Source organism: Leptodactylus fuscus, chromosome 4, assembly GCF_031893055.1.
Source record: "Leptodactylus fuscus isolate aLepFus1 chromosome 4, aLepFus1.hap2, whole genome shotgun sequence".
NCBI classification, from domain to species: Eukaryota; Metazoa; Chordata; class Amphibia; order Anura; family Leptodactylidae; genus Leptodactylus; species Leptodactylus fuscus.
The window spans coordinates 208,025,379-208,053,231 of NC_134268.1; the positions used below are offsets into that span (position 1 = coordinate 208,025,379).

At 47.6% G+C, this 27,853-nt stretch overlaps 1 protein-coding gene across 1 annotated transcript in view; it reads left to right on the forward strand.

Moving 5' to 3' along the window:
• The first annotated feature begins 508 nt into the window (after positions 1 to 508).
• Positions 509 to 27,853, forward strand: part of LOC142201185 (macrophage mannose receptor 1-like) — an 87,184-nt gene continuing 59,839 nt past the window's right edge. Inside the window, exons 1-6 of the mRNA XM_075272013.1 lie at positions 509 to 566; positions 2,879 to 3,271; positions 4,915 to 5,088; positions 7,960 to 8,121; positions 8,675 to 8,788; positions 10,295 to 10,415. Coding sequence (XP_075128114.1) covers positions 509 to 566; positions 2,879 to 3,271; positions 4,915 to 5,088; positions 7,960 to 8,121; positions 8,675 to 8,788; positions 10,295 to 10,415 — 1,022 coding nt within the window. The remainder of the gene's footprint in view (positions 567 to 2,878; positions 3,272 to 4,914; positions 5,089 to 7,959; positions 8,122 to 8,674; positions 8,789 to 10,294; positions 10,416 to 27,853) is intronic.

The window sequence follows — 27,853 nt, forward strand, 5'->3', positions numbered from 1 at the left end:
GGAAAAAAGGTTTCCAGGTATTTTTCCACTTTCATAGTGGTTTTTTGAGTGTGGAAAGTGTGTAGTTGATGGACTGTGATGTTGGGGTAAAACTGTGACTTGTTAGATGCCCCCAGGCATGCTTCCCCTGCTGTCCCAGTGGCAATCCAGAGGTGTTGGCATCATTTGCTGAGGTGACGTGGTGACCCTCCTGAGTCAAACATTGGTTTCCCCCTAAACGACTATTTTTCTCCATAGACTATAATGGGGTTCGATGTTCGATCGAACAGTCGAGTATTGAGCGGCTACTCGAATCGAACTTCGAACATTTCACTGTTCGCTCATCTCTATAGATTATGTGGCTCTTAGGACTGGGAGGTCCTGTTAGGTCCCATGTGACCATATAGTCCTTTATTATATACAGAACACATTTTGGGATGTCACAATCTTCCTACTGGGAACTGTAACAGGACTTGCTTGGTGCAGATAAATTAATGTGGGAACTGGACAGAAAAATGCGATATATACAATGACTGTCTCCATATTACTCACACTTCTATACCTTATGTGGCCGCCTGGTCTGTTGGGTAAGTTACACTGTACTTACATGTGCTAGGGTGCGGGTTATAGCTATGTCTAGAGTCCAAAGGCTGGAGGTGCTACCAGGATACAGACCAGTACACCAGGGGACGTGGAGGGGGCCATAGGAGGGCAAAAACCCAGCAGCATGACCTCCACCTTTGTGCAAGCAGGAACAGGAGGAGCACTGCCAGAGCCCTGCAAAGTGACCTCCGGCAGTCCACAAATGTGCATGTGTCTGCCCAAACGGTTAGAAACCGACTCCATGAGGATGGTATGAGGGCCCGATGTCCACAGATGGTGGTTGTGCTCACAACCCATGGCCACAAGAAAAATGGCCGCTTCCACAGTATTGTAAGCGGCCATTTTCTCGTGGCTGGCAGGCATGCGCAGTTGGCTTGCCTTAGGCCCAAGGCCTAGAAGTAAGAAGACGCCGCCGGAAAAAGATGTGGTGAAGATCTCGTCGCAGAAGAAGATGGAGGCGGCGCTGGATAGCTCTCTGGCAGCATTGGGGACGCCCCCAGTGCTGCGAGAGAGCTCATTTGCATACCGAGAAAAATTGGGATTGCAGGCGAACGGCGGCACGGAGAAGAAAAGGAAAGGTAGGAGACGAATAGCCTTTCTTAAGGATATTCCGACATGTTAGGGAGAAAAAATTGTGTTTATTGTGATTTTTGTGTGATTTTGTTGTCATCACATTCAACTTTGTACAGAACAAAGTATTCAATGAGAATATTTCACTCATTCATTCAGATCTAGGATGTGTTATTGGAGTGTTTCCTTTATTTTTTGAGCAGCATAGATGACAGATCAGACATAAAAACACAGGATTCTGATCTTAGTAACTACATTAGTAAGTGCAAGTCCTTCCATTCATTCTTCCTCTTTTGACAAGGCATCTTCCAGGAGATGACACGTAGACAAATTCTGCAGAATTTTGACCGACACAAGAATGACAATACAATACTAAATTTCTTCAACACTTGCAGAAAATTGAGGATGCAGCAAGAAAGAAATAGCTTACTCCAACCAAATAACAAGAACTTGATATCAACAGGACAGGATGTCGGTTTTACTTCACTTGTATAACAGATGTAATAATGGTGGAGGAAAGTTACTGTAGATTATGTGGCTCTTAGGACTGGGAGGTCCTGTTAGGTCCCATGTGACCATATAGTCCTTTATTATATACAGATCACATTTCTGGATGTCACAATCTTCCTACTGGGAACCTTAACAGGACTTGCTTGGTGCAGATAAATTAATGTGGGACCTGGACAGAATAATGCGATATATACAATGACTGCCTCCATATTACTCACACTTCTATACCTTATGTGGCTGCCTGGTCTGCTGGGTAAGTTACACTGTACTTACATGTGCTAGAGTGCGGGTTATAGATATGTCTGGACATATAGGCAGCCTATATATATGTCCCATATGATCATTATGGGGTTGATTGCGGGTGTAGGTCACTAGGGTATCCCACTAATGTCTGATAGGTAGGTGACCGACTACTGTAGACACCTGCAGCATTGTCAGAATGCCACTTGGCACTGTATGCAAACAAGCACCTTCATGCAATTTTGATTTAAAGTGAGTGTTTAATAAAAAATGCAAATAAATGTATATTAGTTGCTAAAAGTGGAAACCAAACAATAAATTATATGCACCAAACCTCCTAAAAATAAGAGTTCAACATGTGCAGATGTCCTCCTGGAGACTGAAGGGGAAGAATCTGTAGGCAGGTGCGGGGATAAGTAAGAAGGACCACGGCACTGAGAGTATTTGCAAGGTGAACAGGATTGCCCAAACATGTCTGAAACGGAACAGCTATTATTATACTGTGTGGTCTCTTCAGATCCCAGAGTATAATATGCAGAGGCCCAGAGGAAACATAATTAAAAATGTTACCCCTCCTTGGTTCTAGTGCAGATCTTTGGGGCCTCTTTAATGATGTCAGAGACTTCTGAGGCTCAATCACAGGATAGGTCATCAGTATGTGATCTGTCAGGGTCTGACACCTGGACCTCTCACATATCAGTGCAGCTAGCTATATCCGTGTGCTGGAACCAGCTAGTGAACTGGGAGCAGGTGCAGCACTTCTCCTATTCAAGGAATGGGTGTGGCACAGAAGCCCCGCACATGGCATAGTGATGGTTTGGGGGAATTCCAGAGCTGCTCCATCCACTAGCAGTTTCCAGCACAAAGACTGCTAGAACAGCTGATCTGTGTGGGGTTCGGCACCCGAATCTCATCAGCATGAAAAACTGAATTTGGGGCTGGAAAATCCTTTTAATAAATGTATCTTATTTTTCAGGTGCCAACACATTTTTAATCTACAATGACCCTCACAAGCGATGTCTACAAGCAGAGGATTCTGCCCTCGTCATGGCTGAATGTAATGAGAATTCTATTAGGCAGAAATTTCAATGGATTTCTGAGGAGCAGCTTATAAATGTAGGGACATCACACTGCCTGTCTGTAGCGTCTATAACAGAAGGGTCAGCAGTGGGGCTGCATACATGTGACGCCAACAGTCACCTCCAGAAATGGCAATGTAAAAATGAGACTTTGTTTGGAGTCACCAATGGTGATCTATACATGACCTGCAGAGATAGAAAGAAAATCATCATCTCCAATAGCACAGGAGACTGGAGCCAATGGAGAATCTATTCTACAAAGGAGGATTTATGTAGTAATTCTTATGAAGGTAAGGAGAAGATGGACAAAGATCATGTGGGCAATCTAGTCTGCCCTTGTATTGGCAAACATCTATTACTCTCTCAATGTGATAATATTTACTGACTTTGCTTTTGATCTTATCTGAAATAGTTTCAGATTGTGCCACTTGTTCTTGTGTTTAGTTGTTTATTAAAAAGTTTTGTAATAAACCTTATATTCCTTTTACCATAGAGGAGAGAAGCTGAGCTCTGTGATATATAGGTTATATGATAGAGGAGAGAAGCTGACCTCTGTGATATATAGGTGTATATGATAGAGGAGAGAAGCTGACCTCTGTGATATATAGGTGTATATGATAGAGGAGAGAAGCTGAGCTCTGTGATATATAGGTGTATATGATAGAGGAGAGAAGCTGAGCTCTGTGATATATAGGGTTATATGATAGAGGAGAGAAGCTGAGCTCGGTGATATATAGGGTTATATGATAGAGGAGAGAAGCTGAGCTCTGTGATATATAGGATTATATGATCGAGGAGAGAAGCTGAGCTATGTCATATATAGGGTTATATGATAGAGGAGAGAAGCTGAGCTCTGTGATATATAGGGTTATATGATAGAGGAGAGAAGCTGAGCTCTGTGATATATAGGGTTATATTATAGAGGAGAGAAGCTGAGCTCTGTGATATATAGGGTTATATTATAGAGGAGAGAAGCTGAGCTCTGTGATATATAGGGTTATATTATAGAGGAGAGAAGCTGAGCTCTGTGATATATAGGTTATATGATAGAGGAGAGAAGCTGAGCTCTGTGATATATAGGTTATATGATAGAGGAGAGAAGCTGAGCTCTGTGATATATAGGGTCATATGATAGAGGAGAAAAGCTGAGCTCTGTGATATATAGGGTCATATGATAGAGGAGAGAAGCTGAGCTCGGTGATATATAGGGTTATATGATAGAGGAGAGAAGCTGAGCTCGGTGATATATAGGGTTATATGATAGAGGAGAAAAGCTGAGCTCTGTGATATATAGGGTTATATGATAAAGGAGAGAAGCTGAGCTCTGTGATATATAGGGTTATATGATAGAGGAGAGAAGCTGAGCTCTGTGATATATATATATATATAGATTATTATATAGGAGAAAAGCTGAGCTCTGTGATATATATAGATTATTATATAGGAGAAAAGCTGAGCTCTGTGATATATATAGATTATTATATAGGAGAGAAGCTGAGCTCTGTGATATATAGGTTATATGATAGAGGAGAGAAGCTGAGCTCTGTGATATATAGGTTATATGATAGAGGAGAGAAGCTGAGCTGTGTGATATATAGGGGGGGCCCTGGGGTACATGAAGAGGATACTCAGGAGAGGTGAGGCAAGGCGAGTATAAAATTTATTATTTTTACTCACAATCCCTGTGCCTTCACTTATTATAAGGAGACCCCGGAGTATATTTTTTTCCTGCTTGGTAAATTACAAAAGCTTTTGGGTTCGAATACAAAACTTTTGGAAAATTGTGGTTTTTCCAGATGTATCTGAAACAGTTCACTTATCCCCAGTTTATCCGAATCTCTAGTTGGCCTACAACACCTTGTATACCCCATAATGAAGTAAACTAGATATTAATTCTACCATGAGGACAATGATGTAATTTGCTTTTCCACAGAAATATACACTCTGAGGGGGAATAGTAATGGTCGGCCCTGCAAATTCCCTTTCAAGCTCAACAACAAGGTTTATGTAGACTGTACAAGTGATGGACGATCTGATGGAAGACCCTGGTGCTCTACAACCTCAGATTATGACACCGACCAGCTGTATGGATTTTGTCCATCTAAATGTAAGTGTAATAGTGATTTACACTGATGGAGTTGTCTATTACAGATGTCTCCTTCCTTACCTTTCCTCTGGGCTGTATATGTGAAATATTTGCTTCTCAAGATGACAGATTATTCAAAACAACATGCTTCTGAGATACTGTCACATGATGCCTGCCCTGTATAAATATATATATTTACATATATATTGCCATTGGCCACCCAGTAGTTGTGATTTTGGGTTACAGCCTTCTTTGTATCTTCCACTTCTTTTTAACAACCTACTGTGGGGGACAATCCAGCACGTTGGATACTTCACCAGGATCAATGGTGGTTACAATGCTGAGCAATAAGGGAGTATCCCATAAGATGAGTTACTTCATACACTTGAGTACTATGGGTATGAAAAGAACGACATAGTGTTCGGACAACGATATGAAGTATACATCAAGATTAGTGAAGAAATGGTTCAATAACAATGAGGTGGAGGTGCTGGATTGGTCCCTACACGCCCCAGGGTATTACTACTAGTACAGGCTTCAGGCCTATATGGTACTGCTAGCACAGGTTTTGGGCCTATATGGTAATATCCCAGACTGCGTGACATCTGGGACATTACCATATAGGCCTGAAGCCTGCTAGGATTAACATCGGATCCCGGAGAGGTGAGTAACACTGTTTATTATGTTCCCTCACCTCCCCTGGGACTCTTATTATTATACTCGGGGGGTCTGAAAAGACCCCTGAGTATAATAATAGCAGCAGTGGGATCACGGCCTGGGCCCGGGCCTACTCACTACCACCCTCAGCAGCCTATAGTACGAGAGAAAGCGGGGGCGGCAGTGAGCAGGCCTGGGGAGGTTGGTAAATAAGCCTCTACCTGCTGGGGAGCTGGGGATACTCCAGCATGTAGTGACCTATTATAAAAAAAAAAAAAAAAAAAAAAAAAAGTTATTTTACTTACTGATCCTGCTGCTGCCTCTTCTCCCCCCCGGCAGTAAGACGTGTGATGACGCCGCCTGCGATGAGAGGCAGAGGTCTAAACCAGTGCAGGAGGAGGCAGCTCGGGTTGTTGTAAGAGCGGTCGTTCTCCTGCGTTAGTTTAGGCAAGAAGAGTGAAAAAAAATAAAAAGAATCGCCGCGGCTGCCGCCCCCTCCGGAGCGCCGCCTGAGACTGTCTCCTCACCTCGCCTCATTAGAGGTGCAGCGCTGCTAACAAAATCATAGAAAAATAGATTTTAAGGAGCAAAACAGTAACAATGCAGTTACAGGGCATGAATCTGCAGAACTAATCATATGCTAAATAGTCACAATCATATTTATGTATGAGATAGCCAAGAGGATTGTCTATAAAATGATGGGAGTCTCATGTTCTAGGCTGTAGTGGATGGTGAAAAATGGAAAAGTCACAAGACCAAAACATTGTTACCCTTTTTGCCTATCAGTGTATTACATGTTTCTTATATTCACCTGTACTGTTCATTTATCAAACTTTTATTTTTTTTTTTTTTTTGATCGGAATCAGAAATTATTGAAAGCAAAATATGAAAGATTATTACAGTCTCCAGGAAGTAATGAAGTTCAGTCCCCTGTCCCAGTTAGTGATTTGGGGGCTGCACAGAAGATCCTTATCTGTGTGCATAGTGTTACTATTCTGCCTTATCTAGGTCTCCAGCAGTACAGAACAGTTATTATATCTCCTGTCCCAGCCTGCACAATAAGGGCTCATTCACATGGAAATGATGAGGAATCTTAGGTGGATATGTGCCTTAGCCTAGTTAGCCTACTTAACTTCGCCTAAAGCTGAGCTGTAGAAATTAGGACATGTCAGCCTATGATAGTGATCTTACTATGGATGTTAGTAAACGAAGTGTGATTGCAGCATCCTGGAGTACTGCTGCTGTAAGTATTTTTCTGTTGGTATGTGCCGGCTTCTATGTACATAGTTTCATTTTTATGGTTCCTTGTTGTCCCCCCCCCCCCCCCACAACTCAAAAGCCTTGGTTCATCTCTGGCCTCTCACAGGCCAGTGCGCCCAGGGTTGTAGGAGGCTATTGTCTCCACGATGACCATTGAAGGCCAGTCTAGAGCTAGCAGTCACCCAGCACAGTACATGTTGGACTGTGTTGGGAGAAGACCAGGGCTGGAACAGAATGGCCACCAGTACAGCCTCTAGGATGAATATTTATCGCACCAGGCTCATCTAGAGACCACCCTGAGACATGGAATATTTCTGTGCATCTCTAATGGGACATTTGCCAGTCGTGCCGGGAAGAGCAGCGGAGCTTCCTGACGGAGGTCTTATTGGGGCCTAGTATCCAGGTAACCAGATCCCTGTCAGGATTCCCCCTACCCGCAACATCCCAGGTGGGGAGTGGCATGAGGGGAGGAAGAGTTGTGGACTTATTTGTAGAGCCTATAACATCCCTGGGCAGTCTCGTGAGAACAAGGCGGAGGGACTGGACTGTGTACTACTACCCCCATCTGCAAGTTGCTGGTTTGTCATTTACCTGAGTTAATAACCAGTTACCTGGTTTTCACTGCACATCTGGACTCTTGAGTTGCGCCTGCTTCACCATCAGGGCCCTTCCAAACACCACCACACCGTCTCAGAGAGGAAAGGTCCCCTCTCCAACTAGAAGTGCCCCGGGGGAATACTACTACTACCACCACCACCATCCGATAGAGCTGCAGGCCCCCCCTTGCCTGTATCTGTTCCTGGAGTGGGATTGGGATGTACGTGGAGTGTGCTCGGCCTAGCAGGTGGCACAGCCAATACCACTACAACTCCCATCCTCCGGTCTCCTCCACTGGGTTGTGGCATAACCTGATTTATATAATTCGCCATTTTCGGATTATCGTCTCTTTAATACATAACACATTTTTCTTCTCAGCTACATCTAAGGACTTGTGGACAGCAGATCCTGTTACTGGCGACAACTATCAGATTAACTCTGATTCAGCCCTCACGTGGTACCAAGCCAGAAGAAGCTGCCAGCAACAAGACGCAGAACTGCTGAGTATAACCGAACTACACGAACAATCATTCATTGCAGGTAAGAACCAAGGTAGAGAAGAATCAGAAGGGACACGTCAGAGATCTACAGGAATTAGGACAATAGTATGATATGTATGATGAATGTGGAGTCACAGATTATCTAATCCCGTTCTCTATAGAAGCTTCCATTATTCCCACACACCGGAGACATTTTTCATTTTCATCCAACAATTGTCTGATTTTCCATTGGGATAAAATGTCCCCTCGTCTTATTACAGTCTGTGCGATTACACACATGGACTCCTTCAAAGGCTCTTGGACCCTAATGTGAATTCTATACAGGACCATCACCTACCATGTGCCATGTATAATACTGCTGTTCTCATATGTGACAGACCACCCTTATACCCACTCACCAGAGCCCACTTATGGCTCCTATATAATCAAATATAAATATATATAGTATTGTAATGAATCTTTTGATAGAATAGAGCTTTCCATGAGCCTTTGTTTCTTCTTCTGCTCACACCACATTTGTGACTCTCCTGATAATTGGTTTTCTGGGGCTAAACTGTATGTAATCCATTATGTTATCTATCTATATTTTATAGGGTTAACAAACACCCTCACCACACCCTTATGGATTGGGCTTAATGGTCTGGACTTCAATGGTGGCTGGAGTTGGGACAGTGGAGACCCTTTTAGATATCTCAACTGGCTTCCAGGTAAAATCAAAGTATAAGTTCTATATCCTGCACTTAAAGGGGTTTTATGGGTTAAAAATATTGATGACTTATCCTTACAATAGGTCATCAATACCAGATTGGTGGGGGCCCGACACCTGGCACTCCATCTATCACCAGTTCTAAGCAGCTGATACACAGAGAATGGAGCAGGAAGCAGACCGTGCTGGGAGCCGGAAAAAAATAAGCGAGATACTCATTTTTCAGGCCATTTCGCCTTGCGATTTGGCCTGAAGAAACTCCCTCCTCCGGACTAGGCCCATTCATCGGGCCTAATCCGGAACAGAGTGCACGGCTGGATGCCGGTGCAGTACACCGGCTTTCAGTCGCGGCTACCCGGTCTTTGGATCGGAACCTGAGGCAGCCTCTGCCTCAGGTTCCGATCCAAAAAAGCCAGTGTGAACTTACCCTAACAAGTAACTAAGATTAACTGAGTGCATAGAAAAGGTATAATGAAAAAATATAAATAAAATAAATAAATAAAATAAAAATATATAGAAACATTGGAGTAGTCACCTGGTGACTGCAATAAAAAAAAATTGCATCCACACTATTCACACTATATCTTAAAAATGTTGGACTGGTATTCTCAACTTATAAGTAGAGATGAGCGAACAGTAAAATGTCCGAGGTTCGATATTCGTTTCGGGTAGCCCCTCAATATTCGACTACTCGAATCGAATATCGAACCCTATTATAGTCTGTGGGGGGAAAATGCTCGTTTCAGGGGTAGGCAACGTTCAATCAAATTATACTTACCAAGTCCACGAGTGAGGGTCAGGCTGGATCCTCCGAGAAGTTCTTCTCTGTGCAGTGTCCTTGCGGCGTCTTCCAGCTCTTCATTCACTCTGCCAGGCATCGGGCCTGGGCAGAGCCGACTGCGCATGCCCACACTACAAGTGGACATGCGCAGTCGGCTCTGCCCAGGCCCGATGCCTGGCAGAGTGAATGAAGAGCCAGAAGACGACGCGGGGAAGCTGCACGGAGAAGATTTCTAAAGGTAGGAGAAGAACCAGCGTTGATTGGCCGACTGTATAGCATTCGGTCAATCAATGCTGGTTCTGCATCGAACTTTTACATTCGAACAGCGAGTGGTACTTGATCGAGTACGAATATTTTGAATACCGTAGTATTCGATCGAATACCTACTCAATCGAGTACTACTCGCTCATCTCTACTTATAAGATGGTGTGTATGAGGAAAATAAATGAACATAACCACAGCACAGCTTAGGCCAAGTTCACATTTGCATTAGAATTTGCAGTGTCTTCCTTAAATTCGCTCTCTGCTTTCAGTTTAAAAGCAACGGATATCCAACAGACTCTATTACAGTCAATTGTGTCTCCAGGGGCGCCATATGCATCCACTATTTTAGTGGTCTTCCTCTCCATTGTTCTGGTCCTCCAAAGGACCAGAACAACAGATAGGCTGGCACACATATGACCTTAGCCTTTAGGCATTTTTATCTAACACTGTTGCTTTCTTTAGGAAATCCATCAGATGCCCCCGGTGTAAACTGTGTAGCGGTAAATCCTGGAGAAAACACAAAGTGGGAAAGCAAAGAGTGCAAGCAAAAACTGGGCTATATCTGTGAGAAAGGCGACAAGAAGTCCCGAGATGTCCCCTCTCCAGGTAGGAAACAGAGATATGTGTGATAAAGAATAGAGATGAGCGAACAGTGTTCTATCGAACTCATGTTCGATCGGATATTAGGCTGTTCGGCATGTTCGAATCGAATCGAACACCGCGTGGTAAAGTGCGCCATTACTCGATTCCCCTCCCACCTTCCCTGGCGCCTTTTTTGCTCCAATAACAGCGCAGGGTAGGTGGGACAGGAACTACGACACCGGTGACGTTGAAAAAAGTAGGCAAAACCCATTGGCTGCCGAAAACATGTGACCTCTAATTTAAAAGAACAGCGCCGCCCAGCTTCGCGTCATTCTGAGCTTGCAATTCACCGGGGACGGAGGTTTCCGTCCAGCTAGCTAGGGCTTAGATTCTGGGTAGGCAGGGACAGGCTAGGATAGGAAGGAGAAGACAACCAACAGCTCTTGTAAGAGCTAAATTCCAGGGAGAAGCTTGTCAGTGTAACGTGGCACTGACGGGCTCAATCGCCGCAACCCAGCTTTCCCAGGATCCTGAATGGAATACACTGTCAGTGTATTCCCGTATACCCGATATATACCCCGATACCCGTTCCAACGGTGTGCCCCCCCACCTTCACCCCAGAAATACCCTGCAAGTCCCCTAGCAATAGAATTGGGGCTATATACACCCACAATTTTTACTACTGGTATACAGTGCCATTGTCTGACTGGGAATTCAAAGAATATATTGGGAATACAAATACCCTCATTTCTTGCTACTGCCATATAGTGCCAGTTTCTGACTGGTAATTCAAAGAATATATTGGGGTTACGTGCACCCACAATTTTTACTACTGGTATACAGTGCCATTGTCTGACTGGGAATTCAAAGAGTATATTGGGAATACAAATACCCTCATTTCTTGCTACTGCCATATAGTGCCAGTTTCTGACTGGGAATTCAAAGAATATATTGGGGTTACGTGCACCCACAATTTTTACTACTGGTATACAGTGCCATTGTCTGACTGGGAATTCAAAGAATATATTGGGGTTATAAATACCCTCATTTCTTGCTACTGCCATATAGTGCCAGTTTCTGACTGGTAATTCAAAGAATATATTGGGGTTACGTGCACCCACAATTTTTACTACTGGTATACAGTGCCATTGTCTGACTGGGAATTCAAAGAGTATATTGGGAATACAAATACCCTCATTTCTTGCTACTGCCATATAGTGCCAGTTTCTGACTGGTAATTCAAAGAATATATTGGGGTTACGTGCACCCACAATTTTTACTACTGGTATACAGTGCCATTGTCTGACTGGGAATTCAAAGAATATATTGGGGTTATAAATACCCTCATTTCTTGCTACTGCCATATAGTGCCAGTTTCTGACTGGTAATTCAAAGAATATATTGGGGTTACGTGCACCCACAATTTTTACTACTGGTATACAGTGCCATTGTCTGACTGGGAATTCAAAGAGTATATTGGGAATACAAATACCCTCATTTCTTGCTACTGCCATATAGTGCCAGTGTCTGACTGGGAATTCAAAGAATATATTGGGGTTACGTGCACCCACAATTTTTACTACTGGTATACAGTGCCATTGTCTGACTGGAAATTCAAAGAATATATTGGGGTTATAAATACCCTCATTTCTTGCTACTGCCATATAGTGCCAGTTTCTGACTGGTAATTCAAAGAATATATTGGGGTTACGTGCACCCACAATTTTTACTACTGGTATACAGTGCCATTGTCTGACTGGGAATTCAAAGAGTATATTGGGAATACAAATACCCTCATTTCTTGCTACTGCCATATAGTGCCAGTGTCTGACTGGGAATTCAAAGAATATATTGGGGTTACGTGCACCCACAATTTTTACTACTGGTATACAGTGCCATTGTCTGACTGGGAATTCAAAGAATATATTGGGAATACAAATACCCTCATTTCTTGCTACTGCCATATAGTGCCAGTTTCTGACTGGGAATTCAAAGAATATATTGGGGTTACGTGCACCCACAATTTTTACTACTGGTATACAGTGCCATTGTCTGACTGGGAATTCAAAGAATATATTGGGGTTATAAATACCCTCATTTCTTGCTACTGCCATATAGTGCCAGTTTCTGACTGGTAATTCAAAGAATATATTGGGGTTACGTGCACCCACAATTTTTACTACTGGTATACAGTGCCATTGTCTGACTGGGAATTCAAAGAGTATATTGGGAATACAAATACCCTCATTTCTTGCTACTGCCATATAGTGCCAGTTTCTGACTGGGAATTCAAAGAATATATTGGGGTTACGTGCACCCACAATTTTTACTACTGGTATACAGTGCCATTGTCTGACTGGGAATTCAAAGAATATATTGGGGTTATAAATACCCTCATTTCTTGCTACTGCCATATAGTGCCAGTTTCTGACTGGTAATTCAAAGAATATATTGGGGTTACGTGCACCCACAATTTTTACTACTGGTATACAGTGCCATTGTCTGACTGGGAATTCAAAGAGTATATTGGGAATACAAATACCCTCATTTCTTGCTACTGCCATATAGTGCCAGTTTCTGACTGGGAATTCAAAGAATATATTGGGGTTACGTGCACCCACAATTTTTACTACTGGTATACAGTGCCATTGTCTGACTGGGAATTCAAAGAATATATTGGGGTTATAAATACCCTCATTTCTTGCTACTGCCATATAGTGCCAGTTTCTGACTGGTAATTCAAAGAATATATTGGGGTTACGTGCACCCACAATTTTTACTACTGGTATACAGTGCCATTGTCTGACTGGGAATTCAAAGAATATATTGGGAATACAAATACCCTCATTTCTTGCTACTGCCATATAGTGCCAGTTTCTGACTGGTAATTCAAAGAATATATTGGGGTTACGTGCACCCACAATTTTTACTACTGGTATACAGTGCCATTGTCTGACTGGGAATTCAAAGAATATATTGGGGTTATAAATACCCTCATTTCTTGCTACTGCCATATAGTGCCAGTTTCTGACTGGTAATTCAAAGAATATATTGGGGTTACGTGCACCCACAATTTTTACTACTGGTATACAGTGCCATTGTCTGACTGGGAATTCAAAGAGTATATTGGGAATACAAATACCCTCATTTCTTGCTACTGCCATATAGTGCCAGTGTCTGACTGGGAATTCAAAGAATATATTGGGGTTACGTGCACCCACAATTTTTACTACTGGTATACAGTGCCATTGTCTGACTGGGAATTCAAAGAGTATATTGGGAATACAAATACCCTCATTTCTTGCTACTGCCATATAGTGCCAGTGTCTGACTGGGAATTCAAAGAATATATTGGGGTTACGTGCACCCACAATTTTTACTACTGGTATACAGTGCCAATTTCTAACTAGGAATTCAAAATGCGCAAGGCTCCCGGAAAGGGACGTGGACGAGGCCGTGGGCGAGGTCGGGGGAATGGTTCTGGGGAGCAAGGTAGCAGTGAAGCCACAGGGCGTCCCGTGCCTACTCCTGTGGGGCAGCAAGCATTGCGCCACTCCACAGTGCCAGGGTTGCTTGCCACATTAACTAAACTGCAGGGTACAAACCTTAGTAGGCCCGAGAACCAGGAACAGGTCTTGCAATGGCTGTCAGAGAACGCTTACAGCACATTGTCCAGCAGCCAGTCAGACTCTGCCTCCTCTCCTCCTATTACCCAACAGTCTTGTCTTCCTTCCTCCCAAAATTCCGAAGCTTTACAGAACAATAACCCAAACTGTCCCTGCTCCCCAGAGCTGTTCTCCGCTCCTTTCATTGTCCCTCAACCTGCCTCTCCACGTCACGATTCCACGAACCTAACAGAGGAGCATCTGTGTCCAGATGCTCAAACACTAGAGTCTCCTCCATCTCCGTTCGATTTGGTGGTGGATGACCAGCAACCCACCCTCATCGACGATGATGTGACGCAGTTGCCGTCAGGGCATCCAGTTGACTGGCGCATTGTGCGGGAGGAGGAGATGAGACAGGAGTTGGAAGAGGAAGTGGTGGATGATGAGGACACTGACCCGACCTGGACAGGGGGGATGTCAAGCGGGGAAAGTAGTGTGGATGTTGAGGCAGGTGCAGCACCAAAAAGGGTAGCTAGAGGCAGAGGCAGAGGTCAGCAGCTTAGGCGAAGCCAGGCCACACCCGGAATCTCCCAAGATGTTCCAGTTCGTACCCAGCCCCGAAAAACTCCCACCTCGAGGGCACGTTTCTCGAAGGTGTGGAGTTTTTTCAAGGAATGCGCCGAGGACAGATATAGTGTTGTCTGCACAATTTGCCTCTCGAAATTGATTAGGGGCTCTGAGAAGAGCAACCTGTCCACCACTTCAATGCGCCGTCATTTGGAATCCAAGCGCTGGAATCAGTGGCAGGCAGCAACGGCAGGACAAAGGCCGCCTGCCGTTCACGCCACTGCCTCTGCCTCTGCCACTGCCACTGCTGACTGTGCTGGCGATGCACTCCAGAGGACGAGCCAGGACACCACTTCATCTGCCTCCGCCACTTTGTTGACTTCTACCTCATCCTCCCCTGGTCCTGTCTTATCTCCTTCTCCTGCACCATCAAAGGCACCATCAGGCGTTTCTTTACAACAACCCACCATCTCTCAGACATTGGAGCGGCGGCAGAAATACACTGCTAACCACCCACACGCGCAAGCCTTGAACGCCAACATCGCTAAACTGCTGGCCCAGGAGATGTTGGCGTTCCGGCTTGTTGAAACTCCCGCCTTCCTGGACCTGATGGCAACTGCGGCACCTCGCTATGCCGTCCCTAGCCGTCACTACTTCTCCCGGTGTGCCGTCCCCGCCTTGCACCAGCACGTGTCACTCAACATCAGGCGGGCCCTTAGTTCCGCGCTTTGCACAAAGGTCCACTTGACCACCGACGCGTGGACAAGTGCATGCGGACAGGGACGCTACATTTCACTGACGGCACACTGGGTGAATGTAGTTGAGGCTGGGACTGCTTCCCAAACTGGCCCGGTGTACCTCGTCTCCCCGCCTAACATTCCTGGCAGGGACACGAGAAGAACACCCCCCTCCTCCTCCTCCTCTACCGCCTCCTCCTCCGCCACCGCCTCCTCCTCCGCCACCGCCTCCTCCTCCGCTGTTAGATTGACCCCAGCTACGAGTTGGAAACGTTGCAGCACTGGCGTTGGTAGACGTCAGCAGGCTGTGCTGAAGCTGATCAGCTTGGGGGACAGACAGCACACTGCCTCCGAGGTGAGGGATGCCCTCCTCGATGAGACGGCAATATGGTTTGAGCCGCTGCACCTGGGCCCAGGCATGGTCGTTTGTGATAACGGCCGGAACCTGGTAGCAGCTCTGGAGCTTGCCGGACTCCAACATGTTCCATGCCTGGCCCACGTCTTCAACCTAGTGGTGCAACGTTTCCTAAAGAGCTACCCCAATGTTCCAGAGCTACTGGTGAAAGTGCGGCGCATGTGCGCCCACTTTCGCAAGTCGACAGTAGCCGCTGCTAGCTTAAAATCTCTCCAGCAACGCCTGCATGTGCCACAACACCGGCTTTTGTGCGACGTCCCCACACGCTGGAACTCAACGTTTCAGATGTTGAATAGAGTGGTTGAGCAGCAGAGACCTTTGATGGAATACCAGCTACAAAACCCTAGGGTGCCACAAAGTCAGCTGCCTCAGTTTCACATCCATGAGTGGCCATGGATGAGAGACCTTTGTGACATCCTACGGGTCTTTGAGGAGTCCACAAGGAGGGTGAGCTCTGAGGATGCGATGGTGAGCCTTACAATCCCGCTCTTGTGTGTTCTGAGAGAATCCCTGATTGACATCAGGGATAACTCAGATCACACAGAGGAGTTAGGGATAGCATCCGATCCGTCACAGCTGGAGAGTAGGTCCACACATCTGTCCGCTTCACTGCGTTTAATGGAGGAGGAGGAGGAGGAGGAGGAGGAAGAAGAGTTGTCCGATGATGTGATGGTGATACAGGAGGCTTCCGGGCAACTTCGAATCGTCCCATTGTTGCAGCGCGGATGGGAAGACATGGAGGATGAGGAGGAAATGGAGATTGAACTTTCCGGTGGGGCCAGAGGAGTCATGCCAACTAACACTGTGGCAGACATGGCTGAGTTCATGTTGGGGTGCTTTACAACCGACAAGCGTATTGTCAAAATCATGGAGGACAACCAGTACTGGATCTTTGCTATCCTTGACCCCCGGTATAAAAACAACATCTCGTCTTTTATTCCGGTAGAGGGGAGGGCCAATCGCATCAATGCTTGCCACAGGCAATTGGTGCAGAATATGATGGAGATGTTTCCAGCATGTGACAGTGGCGGCAGGGAGGGCAGTTCCTCCAGTAGGCAACCAAGTTCTCACCGGTCCACACAAACGAGGGGCACACTGTCTAAGGTCTGGGACACCTTGATGGCACCCCCTCGCCAAAGTGCCGCCACGGAGGGTCCTAGTGTCACCAGGCGTGAGAAGTATAGGCGCATGTTGCGGGAATACCTTTCCGACCACAGCCCTGTCCTCTCCGACCCCTCTGCGCCCTACACGTATTGGGTGTCGAAGTTGGACCTGTGGCTTGAACTTGCCCTATATGCCTTGGAGGTGCTGTCCTGTCCTGCCGCCAGCGTCCTATCTGAGAGGGTGTTCAGTGCAGCCGGTGGCATCATCACTGACAAGCGCACCCGTCTGTCAGCTGAGAGTGCCGACCGGCTCACTTTGATAAAAATGAACCACCACTGGATAGAGCCTTCATTTTTGTGCCCACCTGTGTAAAGCACCCCAACATGAAACTCCATGTCTGTACTCAACCTCTCCAATTCCTCCGCATCCTCATACTCATCCACCATAAGCGTTGCACAATTCTGCTAATACTAGGCTCCCTCCAACATGATTTCCCCCAACTCTGCTGGTTAGAGGCTCCCTCCACCCTGATTTCCACCAACTCTGCTGGTTAGAGGCTCCCTCCACCCTGCTTTCCCACAACTCTGCTGGTTAGAGGCTCCTTCCACCATGAATTTGCCCAAACTGGGCTGTTTAGAGGCTCCCTCCACCATGAATTGGTCCAAACTGGGCTGGTTAGAGGCTCCCTCCACCATTAATTGGTCCAAACTGGGCTGGTTAGAGGCTCCCTCCACCATGAATTTGCCCAAACTGGGCTGTTTAGAGGCTCCCTCCACCATGAATTTGCCCAAACTGGGCTGTTTAGAGGCTCCCTCCACCATGAATTGGTCCAAACTGGGTTTTTTAGAGGCTCCCTCCACCATGAATTGGTCCAAACTGGGGTGGTTAGAGGCTCCCTCCACCATTAATTGGTCCAAACTGGGCTGGTTAGAGGCTCCCTCCACCATGAATTGGTCCAAACTGGGCTGGTTAGAGGCTCCCTCCACCATGAATTGGTCCAAACTGGGGTGGTTAGAGGCTCCCTCCACCATTAATTGGTCCAAACTGGGCTGGTTAGAGGCTCCCTCCACCATTAATTGGTCCAAACTGGGCTGGTTAGAGGCTCCCTCCACCATGAATTTGCCCAAACTGGGCTGTTTAGAGGCTCCCTCCACCATTAATTGGTCCAAACTGGGCTGGTTAGAGGCTCCCTCCACAATTAATTGGTCCAAACTGGGCTAATTAGAGGCTCCCTCCACCATGAATTGGTCCAAACTGGGTTTTTTAGAGGCTCTCTCCACCATGAATTTGCCCAAACTGGGCTGTTTAGAGGCTCCCTCCACCATGAATTGGTCCAAACTGGGCTGGTTAGAGGCTCCCTCCACCATGAATTTCCCAAAACTTGGCTGTTTAGAGGCTCCCTCCACCATTAATTGGTCCAAACTGGGCTGGTTAGAGGCTCCCTCCACCATGAATTGGTCCAAACTGGGGTTTTTAGAGGCTCCCTCCACCATGAATTGGTCCAAACTTGGCTGTTTAGAGGCTCCCTCCACCATGAATTGGTCCAAACGGGTTTTTAGAGGCTCCCTTCACCATGAATTGGTCCAAACTTGGCTGTTTAGAGGCTCCCTCCACCATGAATTGGTCCAAACTGGGGTGGTGAGAGGCTCCCTCCACCATTAATTGGTCCAAACTGGGCTGGTTAGAGGCTCCCTCCACCATTAATTGGTCCAAACTGGGCTGGTTAGAGGCTCCCTCCACCATGAATTTGCCCAAACTGGGCTGTTTAGAGGCTCCCTCCACCATGAATTTGCCCAAACTGGGCTGGTTAGAGGCTCCCTCCACCATGAATTGGTCCAAACGGGTTTTTAGAGGCTCCCTTCACCATGAATTGGTCCAAACTTGGCTGTTTAGAGGCTCCCTCCACCATGAATTGGTCCAAACTGGGGTGGTTAGAGGCTCCCTCCACCATTAATTGGTCCAAACTGGGCTGGTTAGAGGCTCCCTCCACCATTAATTGGTCCAAACTGGGCTGGTTAGAGGCTCCCTCCACCATGAATTGGTCCAAACTGGGGTTTTTAGAGGCTCCCTCCACCATGAATTGGTCCAAACTGGGGTGGTTAGAGGCTCCCTCCACCATTAATTGGTCCAAACTGGGCTGGTTAGAGGCTCCCTCCACCATGAATTGGTCCAAACTGGGCTGGTTAGAGGCTCCCTCCACCATGAATTGGTCCAAACTGGGGTGGTTAGAGGCTCCCTCCACCATTAATTGGTCCAAACTGGGCTGGTTAGAGGCTCCCTCCACCATTAATTGGTCCAAACTGGGCTGGTTAGAGGCTCCCTCCACCATGAATTTGCCCAAACTGGGCTGTTTAGAGGCTCCCTCCACCATTAATTGGTCCAAACTGGGCTGGTTAGAGGCTCCCTCCACAATTAATTGGTCCAAACTGGGCTAATTAGAGGCTCCCTCCACCATGAATTGGTCCAAACTGGGTTTTTTAGAGGCTCCCTCCACCATGAATTTGCCCAAACTGGGCTGTTTAGAGGCTCCCTCCACCATGAATTGGTCCAAACTGGGCTGGTTAGAGGCTCCCTCCACCATGAATTTCCCAAAACTTGGCTGTTTAGAGGCTCCCTCCACCATTAATTGGTCCAAACTGGGCTGGTTAGAGGCTCCCTCCACCATGAATTGGTCCAAACTGGGGTTTTTAGAGGCTCCCTCCACCATGAATTGGTCCAAACTGGGGTGGTTAGAGGCTCCCTCCACCATTAATTGGTCCAAACTGGGCTGGTTAGAGGCTCCCTCCACCATTAATTGGTCCAAACTGGGCTGGTTAGAGGCTCCCTCCACCATGAATTTGCCCAAACTGGGCTGTTTAGAGGCTCCCTCCACCATGAATTTGCCCAAACTGGGCTGGTTAGAGGCTCCCTCCACCATGAATTTGCCCAAACTGGGTTTTTTAGAGGCTCCCTCCACCATGAATTGGTCCAAACTGGGCTGGTTAGAGGCTCCCTCCACCATGAATTGGTCCAAACTGGGGTGGTTAGAGGCTCCCTCCACCATTAATTGGTCCAAACTGGGCTGGTTAGAGGCTCCCTCCACCATTAATTGGTCCAAACTGGGCTGGTTAGAGGCTCCCTCCACCATGAATTTGCCCAAACTGGGCTGTTTAGAGGCTCCCTCCACCATTAATTGGTCCAAACTGGGCTGGTTAGAGGCTCCCTCCACAATTAATTGGTCCAAACTGGGCTAATTAGAGGCTCCCTCCACCATGAATTGGTCCAAACTGGGTTTTTTAGAGGCTCCCTCCACCATGAATTTGCCCAAACTGGGCTGTTTAGAGGCTCCCTCCACCATGAATTGGTCCAAACTGGGCTGGTTAGAGGCTCCCTCCACCATGAATTTCCCAAAACTTGGCTGTTTAGAGGCTCCCTCCACCATTAATTGGTCCAAACTGGGCTGGTTAGAGGCTCCCTCCACCATGAATTGGTCCAAACTGGGCTGGTTAGAGGCTCCCTCCACCATTAATTGGTCCAAACTGGGCTGGTTAGAGGCTCCCTCCACCATGAATTTGCCCAAACTGGGCTGGTTAGAGGCTCCCTCCACCATGAATTGGTCCAAACTGGGTTTTTTAGAGGCTCCCTCCACCATGAATTTGCCCAAACTGGGCTGGTTAGAGGCTCCCTCCACCATGAATTGGTCCAAACTGGGCTGGTTAGAGGCTCCCTCCACCATGAATTTGCCCAAACTGGGCTGTTTAGAGGCTCCCTCCACCATTAATTGGTCCAAACTGGGCTGGTTAGAGGCTCCCTCCACCATGAATTTGCCCAAACTGGGCTGTTTAGAGGCTCCCTCCACCATGAATTGGTCCAAACTGGGTTTTTTAGAGGCTCCCTCCACCATGAATTGGTCCAAACTGGGCTGGTTAGAGGCTCCCTCCACCATGAATTTCCCAAAACTTGGCTGTTTAGAGGCTCCCTCCACCATGAATTGGTCCAAACTGGGCTGGTTAGAGGCTCCCTCCACCATGAATTTCCCAAAACTTGGCTGTTTAGAGGCTCCCTCCACCATGAATTGGTCCAAACTGGGCTGGTTAGAGGCTCCCTCCACCATTAATTGGTCCAAACTGGGCTGGTTAGAGGCTCCCTCCACCATGAATTGGTCCAAACTGGGTTTTTTAGAGGCTCCCTCCACCATGAATTTGCCCAAACTGGGCTGTTTAGAGGCTCCCTCCACCATGAATTGGTTCAAACTGGGCTGGTTAGAGGCTCCCTCCACCATTAATTGGTCCAAACTGGGCTGGTTAGAGGCTCCCTCCACCATTAATTGGTCCAAACTGGTCTGTTTAGAGGCTCCCTCCACCATGAATTGGTCCAAACTGGGTTTTTTAGAGGCTCCCTCCACCATGAATTGGTCCAAACTGGGCTGGTTAGAGGCTCCCTCCACCATGAATTTCCCAAAACTTGGCTGTTTAGAGGCTCCCTCCACCATGAATTGGTCCAAACTGGGCTGGTTAGAGGCTCCCTCCACCATGAATTTCCCAAAACTTGGCTGTTTAGAGGCTCCCTCCACCATGAATTGGTCCAAACTGGGCTGGTTAGAGGCTCCCTCCACCATTAATTGGTCCAAACTGGGCTGGTTAGAGGCTCCCTCCACCATGAATTGGTCCAAACTGGGTTTTTTAGAGGCTCCCTCCACCATGAATTGGTTCAAACTGGGCTGGTTAGAGGCTCCCTCCACCATTAATTGGTCCAAACTGGGCTGGTTAGAGGCTCCCTCCACCATTAATTGGTCCAAACTGGGCTGGTTAGAGGCTCCCTCCACCATGAATTTGCCCAAACTGGGCTGGTTAGAGGCTCCCTCCACCATGAATTGGTCCAAACTGGGTTTTTTAGAGGCTCCCTCCACCATGAATTTGCCCAAACTGGGCTGGTTAGAGGCTCCCTCCACCATGAATTGGTCCAAACTGGGGTTTTTAGAGGCTCCCTCCACCATGAATTTGCCCAAACTGGGGTGTTTAGAGGCTCCCTCCACCATGAATTTGCCCAAACTCTGCTGGTTAGAGGCTCAATCCACCCTGATTTTCAAAACAAATGTTGGTGCCAACCTCAACTTACTACAAGGGCCAAATTCACTGCTGGTGACAAGCTCTCCTCACTGCAAGTGCCAAATACACATGTTTCAAGGTGTTTTCCTACTGTCAGAGAGGTGGTATTGAGTGTGTAAAGTGTGTAGTTGTTAGGCTGTGATGTTGGGGTAATAGAGGGTCTTTGGTGTGTTAGATGCCCCCAGACATGCTTCCCCTGCTGTCCCAGTGTCATTCCAGAGGTGTTGGCATCATTTCCTGGGGTGTCATAGTGGACTTGGTGACCCTCCAGACACGGATTTGGGTTTCCCCCTTAACGAGTATCTGTTCCCCATAGACTATAATGGGGTTCGAAACCCGTTCGAACACACGAACATTGAGCGGCTGTTCGAATCGAATTTCGAACCTCGAACATTTTAGTGTTCGCTCATCTCTAATAAAGAAGCAAATAATGGACGTCATGGGGGAGATAGAAAGTGGTGATAAATAGAGATGAGCGAACACTAAAATGTTCGAGGTTCGAAATTCGATTCGAACAGCCGCTCAATGTTCGTGTGTTCGAACGGGTTTCGAACCCCATTATAGTCTATGGGGAACAGATACTCGTTAAGGGGGAAACCCAAATCCGTGTCTGGAGGGTCACCAAGTCCACTATGACACCCCAGGAAATGATGCCAACACCTCTGGAATGACACTGGGACAGCAGGGGAAGCATGTCTGGGGGCATCTAACACACCAAAGACCCTCTATTACCCCAACATCACAGCCTAACAACTACACACTTTACACACTCAATACCACCTCTCTGACAGTAGGAAAACACCTTGAAACATGTGTATTTGGCACTTGCAGTGAGGAGAGCCTGTCACCAGCATTGTATTGGGTACTTGCAGTGAGGAGAGCTTGTCACCAGCAGCGAATTTGGCCCTTGTAGTAAGTTGAGGTTGGCACCAACATTTGTTTTGAAAATCAGGGTGGATTGAGCCTCTAACCAGCAGAGTTTGGGCAAATTCATGGTGGAGGGAGCCTCTAAACACCCCAGTTTGGGCAAATTCATGGTGGAGGGAGCCTCTAAAAACCCCAGTTTGGACCAATTCATGGTGGAGGGAGCCTCTAACCAGCCCAGTTTGGGCAAATTCATGGTGGAGGGAGCCTCTAAAAAACCCAGTTTGGACCAATTCATGGTGGAGGGAGCCTCTAACCAGCCCAGTTTGGGCAAATTCATGGTGGAGGGAGCCTCTAACCAGCCCAGTTTGGACCAATTAATGGTGGAGGGAGCCTCTAACCAGCCCAGTTTGGACCAATTAATGGTGGAGGGAGCCTCTAACCAGCCCAGTTTGAACCAATTCATGGTGGAGGGAGCCTCTAAACAGCCCAGTTTGGGCAAATTCATGGTGGAGGGAGCCTCTAAAAAACCCAGTTTGGACCAATTCATGGTGGAGGGAGCCTCTAACCAGCCCAGTTTGGACCAATTAATGGTGGAGGGAGCCTCTAACCAGCCCAGTTTGGACCAATTCATGGTGGAGGGAGCCTCTAAACAGCCAAGTTTTGGGAAATTCATGGTGGAGGGAGCCTCTAACCAGCCCAGTTTGGACCAATTCATGGTGGAGGGAGCCTCTAAACAGCCAAGTTTTGGGAAATTCATGGTGGAGGGAGCCTCTAACCAGCCCAGTTTGGACCAATTCATGGTGGAGGGAGCCTCTAAAAAACCCAGTTTGGACCAATTCATGGTGGAGGGAGCCTCTAAACAGCCCAGTTTGGGCAAATTCATGGTGGAGGGAGCCTCTAACCAGCCCAGTTTGGACCAATTAATGGTGGAGGGAGCCTCTAAACAGCCAAGTTTGGGCAAATTCATGGTGGAGGGAGCCTCTAACCAGCCCAGTTTGGACCAATTCATGGTGGAGGGAGCCTCTAACCAGCCCAGTTTGGGCAAATTCATGGTGGAGGGAGCCTCTAAAAAACCCAGTTTGGACCAATTCATGGTGGAGGGAGCCTCTAACCAGCCCAGTTTGGGCAAATTCATGGTGGAGGGAGCCTCTAACCAGCCCAGTTTGGACCAATTCATGGTGGAGGGAGCCTCTAACCAGCCCAGTTTGGACCAATTCATGGTGGAGGGAGCCTCTAACCAGCCCAGTTTGGACCAATTAATGGTGGAGGGAGCCTCTAAACAGCCAAGTTTTGGGAAATTCATGGTGGAGGGAGCCTCTAACCAGCCCAGTTTGGACCAATTCATGGTGGAGGGAGCCTCTAAACAGCCCAGTTTGGGCAAATTCATGGTGGAGGGAGCCTCTAAAAAACCCAGTTTGGACCAATTCATGGTGGAGGGAGCCTCTAATTAGCCCAGTTTGGACCAATTAATTGTGGAGGGAGCCTCTAACCAGCCCAGTTTGGACCAATTAATGGTGGAGGGAGCCTCTAAACAGCCCAGTTTGGGCAAATTCATGGTGGAGGGAGCCTCTAACCAGCCCAGTTTGGACCAATTAATGGTGGAGGGAGCCTCTAACCAGCCCAGTTTGGACCAATTAATGGTGGAGGGAGCCTCTAACCACCCCAGTTTGGACCAATTCATGGTGGAGGGAGCCTCTAACCAGCCCAGTTTGGACCAATTCATGGTGGAGGGAGCCTCTAAAAAACCCAGTTTGGACCAATTCATGGTGGAGGGAGCCTCTAAACAGCCCAGTTTGGGCAAATTCATGGTGGAGGGAGCCTCTAAAAAACCCAGTTTGGACCAATTCATGGTGGAGGGAGCCTCTAACCAGCCCAGTTTGGACCAATTAATGGTGGAGGGAGCCTCTAAACAGCCAAGTTTGGACCAATTCATGGTGGAGGGAGCCTCTAAAAACCCCAGTTTGGACCAATTCATGGTGGAGGGAGCCTCTAACCAGCCCAGTTTGGACCAATTAATGGTGGAGGGAGCCTCTAACCAGCCCAGTTTGGACCAATTAATGGTGGAGGGAGCCTCTAACCACCCCAGTTTGGACCAATTCATGGTGGAGGGAGCCTCTAAACAGCCAAGTTTGGACCAATTCATGGTGAAGGGAGCCTCTAAAAACCCGTTTGGACCAATTCATGGTGGAGGGAGCCTCTAACCAGCCCAGTTTGGGCAAATTCATGGTGGAGGGAGCCTCTAAACAGCCCAGTTTGGGCAAATTCATGGTGGAGGGAGCCTCTAACCAGCCCAGTTTGGACCAATTAATGGTGGAGGGAGCCTCTAACCAGCCCAGTTTGGACCATTTAATGGTGGAGGGAGCCTCTAACCACCCCAGTTTGGACCAATTCATGGTGGAGGGAGCCTCTAAACAGCCAAGTTTGGACCAATTCATGGTGGAGGGAGCCTCTAAAAACCCCAGTTTGGACCAATTCATGGTGGAGGGAGCCTCTAACCAGCCCAGTTTGGACCAATTAATGGTGGAGGGAGCCTCTAAACAGCCAAGTTTTGGGAAATTCATGGTGGAGGGAGCCTCTAACCAGCCCAGTTTGGACCAATTCATGGTGGAGGGAGCCTCTAAACAGCCCAGTTTGGGCAAATTCATGGTGGAGGGAGCCTCTAAAAAACCCAGTTTGGACCAATTCATGGTGGAGGGAGCCTCTAACCAGCCCAGTTTGGACCAATTAATGGTGGAGGGAGCCTCTAAACAGCCCAGTTTGGGCAAATTCATGGTGGAGGGAGCCTCTAACCAGCCCAGTTTGGACCAATTAATGGTGGAGGGAGCCTCTAACCAGCCCAGTTTGGACCAATTAATGGTGGAGGGAGCCTCTAACCACCCCAGTTTGGACCAATTCATGGTGGAGGGAGCCTCTAACCAGCCCAGTTTGGACCAATTCATGGTGGAGGGAGCCTCTAAAAAACCCAGTTTGGACCAATTCATGGTGGAGGGAGCCTCTAAACAGCCCAGTTTGGGCAAATTCATGGTGGAGGGAGCCTCTAAAAAACCCAGTTTGGACCAATTCATGGTGGAGGGAGCCTCTAACCAGCCCAGTTTGGACCAATTAATGGTGGAGGGAGCCTCTAAACAGCCAAGTTTGGACCAATTCATGGTGGAGGGAGCCTCTAAAAACCCCAGTTTGGACCAATTCATGGTGGAGGGAGCCTCTAACCAGCCCAGTTTGGACCAATTAATGGTGGAGGGAGCCTCTAACCAGCCCAGTTTGGACCAATTAATGGTGGAGGGAGCCTCTAACCACCCCAGTTTGGACCAATTCATGGTGGAGGGAGCCTCTAAACAGCCAAGTTTGGACCAATTCATGGTGAAGGGAGCCTCTAAAAACCCGTTTGGACCAATTCATGGTGGAGGGAGCCTCTAACCAGCCCAGTTTGGGCAAATTCATGGTGGAGGGAGCCTCTAAACAGCCCAGTTTGGGCAAATTCATGGTGGAGGGAGCCTCTAACCAGCCCAGTTTGGACCAATTAATGGTGGAGGGAGCCTCTAACCAGCCCAGTTTGGACCAATTAATGGTGGAGGGAGCCTCTAACCACCCCAGTTTGGACCAATTCATGGTGGAGGGAGCCTCTAAAAACCCCAGTTTGGACCAATTCATGGTGGAGGGAGCCTCTAACCAGCCCAGTTTGGACCAATTAATGGTGGAGGGAGCCTCTAAACAGCCAAGTTTTGGGAAATTCATGGTGGAGGGAGCCTCTAACCAGCCCAGTTTGGACCAATTCATGGTGGAGGGAGCCTCTAAACAGCCCAGTTTGGGCAAATTCATGGTGGAGGGAGCCTCTAAAAAACCCAGTTTGGACCAATTCATGGTGGAGGGAGCCTCTAATTAGCCCAGTTTGGACCAATTAATTGTGGAGGGAGCCTCTAACCAGCCCAGTTTGGACCAATTAATGGTGGAGGGAGCCTCTAAACAGCCCAGTTTGGGCAAATTCATGGTGGAGGGAGCCTCTAACCAGCCCAGTTTGGACCAATTAATGGTGGAGGGAGCCTCTAACCAGCCCAGTTTGGACCAATTAATGGTGGAGGGAGCCTCTAACCACCCCAGTTTGGACCAATTCATGGTGGAGGGAGCCTCTAACCAGCCCAGTTTGGACCAATTCATGGTGGAGGGAGCCTCTAACCAGCCCAGTTTGGACCAATTAATGGTGGAGGGAGCCTCTAACCACCCCAGTTTGGACCAATTCATGGTGGAGGGAGCCTCTAAAAACCCCAGTTTGGACCAATTCATGGTGGAGGGAGCCTCTAACCAGCCCAGTTTGGACCAATTAATGGTGGAGGGAGCCTCTAACCAGCCCAGTTTGGACCAATTAATGGTGGAGGGAGCCTCTAACCACCCCAGTTTGGACCAATTCATGGTGGAGGGAGCCTCTAAACAGCCAAGTTTGGACCAATTCATGGTGAAGGGAGCCTCTAAAAACCCGTTTGGACCAATTCATGGTGGAGGGAGCCTCTAACCAGCCCAGTTTGGGCAAATTCATGGTGGAGGGAGCCTCTAAACAGCCCAGTTTGGGCAAATTCATGGTGGAGGGAGCCTCTAACCAGCCCAGTTTGGACCAATTAATGGTGGAGGGAGCCTCTAACCAGCCCAGTTTGGACCAATTAATGGTGGAGGGAGCCTCTCACCACCCCAGTTTGGACCAATTCATGGTGGAGGGAGCCTCTAAACAGCCAAGTTTGGACCAATTCATGGTGAAGGGAGCCTCTAAAAACCCGTTTGGACCAATTCATGGTGGAGGGAGCCTCTAAACAGCCAAGTTTGGACCAATTCATGGTGGAGGGAGCCTCTAAAAACCCCAGTTTGGACCAATTCATGGTGGAGGGAGCCTCTAACCAGCCCAGTTTGGACCAATTAATGGTGGAGGGAGCCTCTAAACAGCCAAGTTTTGGGAAATTCATGGTGGAGGGAGCCTCTAACCAGCCCAGTTTGGACCAATTCATGGTGGAGGGAGCCTCTAAACAGCCCAGTTTGGGCAAATTCATGGTGGAGGGAGCCTCTAAAAAACC